The 3580-nt window shown below is 41.5% G+C and overlaps 1 protein-coding gene across 1 annotated transcript; it reads right to left on the minus strand.

Annotated features, from left to right (window-relative positions):
- Positions 1-924: 924 nt before the first annotated feature.
- On the minus strand, positions 925-3344 carry LOC140152914 (myogenesis-regulating glycosidase-like). The gene has a single exon (XM_072175454.1). It carries the CDS (start codon positions 3273-3275, stop codon positions 1245-1247), a length of 2031 nt encoding a protein of 676 aa, XP_072031555.1. The 5' UTR covers positions 3276-3344; the 3' UTR covers positions 925-1244.
- Between the last annotated feature and the right edge of the window lie 236 nt (positions 3345-3580).

The raw sequence follows: 3580 nt of genomic DNA on the forward strand, positions 1-3580 counted from the left end.
CCAATGACCCCTTTTTCATTTTGATTGTACATAATGACCCTTTTTTATAAAAAAACCCAACGTTTTGTACTGATATGCGCCTACTTCGCGACGCTTGTAGGCACATATACCCATCAATTCTAAAGTTGAGTGCCCCGGGGCGAGCGCATACTGCGGGCCAATGAACAATGAGATAGTAGCTTTTCTGATATAGCTTTGAGGAACTGTTGAAGTATAAATCAGCCAACGAGTAGGTGTGTCCAAATTGCACATCTTGAATTGAGACCAAGACATGCTGTTATTTCAATTGTTCCGGTTGGTTTATTACCTACCATTGCCTACGAGATGCAGTTGTAAGGTGACAGAGGGACAGGTCTGCAATTCGATTCCACAACCATTCATACCTTTCATCTGTTTTATTGTATTATCGTGCGAATTGCTCCGTGGTACCTTACGGGTACCTGAATTTTATTTGAATGAAGATGACTCTGTCATGTTCGACGTCATATTGCATAATTTCTATACAGTATATGCAATAAACCAACCAGAACAGTATAACAATTGAAATAATAGGCAGTTCTAAGATAGGTTAAGAAGAATATAACGTCACAATTCTGTATTATTATTCAAGGTTGTAACGTGTGTCTATGCTGTCATGTAGGCCTTCCTGGCAACAGACACGCCCCGGTACAAACAGATGAAATTTGTAGAAAAGCGTGATTATGACAAAAACATTAAAAATGATACTTTGAGGTATTGTTTTTTAAATTTTTGTATGGCAGATCATACATACACATGTGCTGAGGTCAAAAAGGTAAAAAATTTGTTTTTGACCCCTGACTCACCTGTCATTCCAAACAACCCCTTAATAACATTTAAATGTCGGGTTATATAAACGTCATAAAAACGTTTCTAAAACGTTATTGCAAATATTTTGGGCAAACATTTTTCGCAAAATATTTTTTCAACCCCAAAATAACATTCTGTTTAGAATGTTTTGTATCATATCGTCTTTATCCAATGCCTAGCTTGGATATGTCAGCGTACCAAGACCGCATGGATGTGGAAGAAGGATCAAGTTGTCCTGCCATGACTCGCGGAACAAATTCGCGAAAAGTTACAATTGTCAGCTTATTTTAAAGAGTCGAGCCGGTTTAGGCCAGCTGCGCCATTGATTCCATGTTCCAAACTGGTCACAAAGTTTTTTTTCTTTGTGCGTTTTCTGTTACTTAAATGAGTTCTACTGTCAATGTTCAGAGTTCTAGTCACGGAACAGCAATAACCATTGTGAAATATGGGACGTCCTCTAATGGCACTTCAACGTCTCGAAGCCATAAACCATCAGCCGGGTATAATTGATTGTTCGAAGAATCTTCCCAGTATTTCATTTCCTGACCTTGCGTTTCTAACTTGGGAAGATACACGTCTCTAGACCTTGTCGCATTGGACACTATGGGTGCTACTAGTAAATCGTCTCCAACCAAAAATTGAGAATCAATGGCATAGGTTTCTGGATCATTAGGAGCAATCCACCAAAGTGGTCTAATGAGAGGGTACCCATTCACAATTGATTCATCCTTAGCGAGCTGGATTAATTTCGGTGTTATGACCTCTTCGTGGAATTCCACCCATTTCTTGGCGATGTCGACGACTTCTTGATCGTATTGCCAAGGAGAGATCGAGAATTGCATGGCAGGCAGGAATGCTGTCAGTTCCAACCAGCGAATGTACAACTCACGAGTAGGTTTGTCCTGATCGTGGAAACCACCTTCGTAGACATTGCCGCCAATCATATCAGGAAGAATATACGAATAACCGAGTGTGCTGAAAGTCAAAGTCGTCGTGATGAGTGTTTTGAGTCCATTATCCCATCCCCATTTTGAATCTTTGTCCATCATTCGAAGAAAAATGGGGAGATTTTGATTTTCAAAAGCGGCACGTACTTCCACTTGTGTGCCAAGACGCGCTGCCATCTCAGCGTGAAGGGTAGTGTATTCACACGGATTAGTAATAGGTTTGAATGTATCAAAGTCTGTTACCAGATAGTTGGTCTCACCCGCGTCAAATTTGAAAGAATCAATACCTATGTCTTGTCGGACTTTTTCAAGACGATTCACAAACCAGTCAACAGCATCGGGGTTTGTTACATCCAGCATTCCAGCAATACCATTCCACCAAATGACATTTCCTGGGCTAGTCTGACCCTTCTTTCTTACGAAGTACCCAAGTTCAGCGCCTTCGTCATACGCGTCAGAGTTAAGGTTCGCAAATGGAGTAACCCACATCGTAACGCGAAATCCTTTATCGTGTAATTCGGACACCATTCCGGCAGGATCAGCAAATTTCTCCGGATCAAAATTAAAATCACCATATTTGGTTTGATAACCATCGTCAATTTCAATTTGACTGTTACTAAATCCGTTAGACATGATCTCATCTGCGTAACTTAAAATGACGCTTTCATTGATGAAGATTTTAAATCGCGCCCATGTAGACCAGATTGGGGATTTGATCATACGTTCATCGGGTAATTCGGTAGGCGGGTTGACGTAACGTCCTGTCATGAAGTCATGAACTCTGCGGACATCGGGTCCAGTGCAGATGGTGTAATTCATTCGCGGTGGATCGCTGTCTGCGTTAGGATAGTAACTGTTGGTATAGGTACTACGGAAACAAACCTTTCTGTCGCCATTGTCATTCAGACTAACATGAAGAGGTGTGTCGTGGCTTACGCGAATTGCAACTCCTCTGGAAGACAACCAGTATCGTTCCAGAAGTGACCCATAATCTTGATGATTAGCGTACATATCACCAGAGACGTATATGGTCATCGTCTCATTCCATTCATCAATCGGCCAGTGTTGATAAAACATTTCAGCACTACCGTACCAATATGCATCCTCCAAATCGTAACAGTCCTGCAATGGAGCCACCGCTTCGTCATTTTCGGCACGTGCTTCAGCTTGCCAATAGACGTCGGTACATTTGATTTTGTCGTCATAACTATTTTGTTTTAATCGTACTGTAGCTATGTTTGACCACTGCATACATGTTTCATATCCATCTTTTGGACAATCTGACAAACTGTCATTGGATGGAAGAATGACTCCAAGGACACCTTGGAGGACTTCATCGCCGTTGTGCTTGAAGAGTGTTATATTGCCAGTTTCTTTGTCAACTTGGAAGGCATCAACGATCTGTCCTCTCTTTGTAAACACAACTGCTAATGTCACAAAAACTGCCATTGCTACTAAAAGTGCAGCCAGTGTTACGATTCCCCAGATGGTCTTGCTCATGATGACAAACTCGGTTTCACTGCTGCGGGTACCGGGTATAAAAGCAGGCTAAACGGGTTGTATGCGACGCAAAAATCCAAACCCGAACCCACTAAGGACAGCATGCACAGAGATTTTGGTTATCACTGAAATCAAGGATATGACGTGTCTCCATGTAACACCACTACCAGTTCAAAGTACATAATGAACATCACGTTTGACAGCGTCATATCAGTAGTATTTATGTTGACAAAGCGATAACCGATTCCATAACTATAGGCCTACCAAATTAGCTACTAATCATGATCACTGGAGATCTTATCTGC

Source organism: Amphiura filiformis, chromosome 5 (genome assembly GCF_039555335.1).
Source record: "Amphiura filiformis chromosome 5, Afil_fr2py, whole genome shotgun sequence".
NCBI classification, from domain to species: domain Eukaryota; kingdom Metazoa; phylum Echinodermata; class Ophiuroidea; order Amphilepidida; family Amphiuridae; genus Amphiura; species Amphiura filiformis.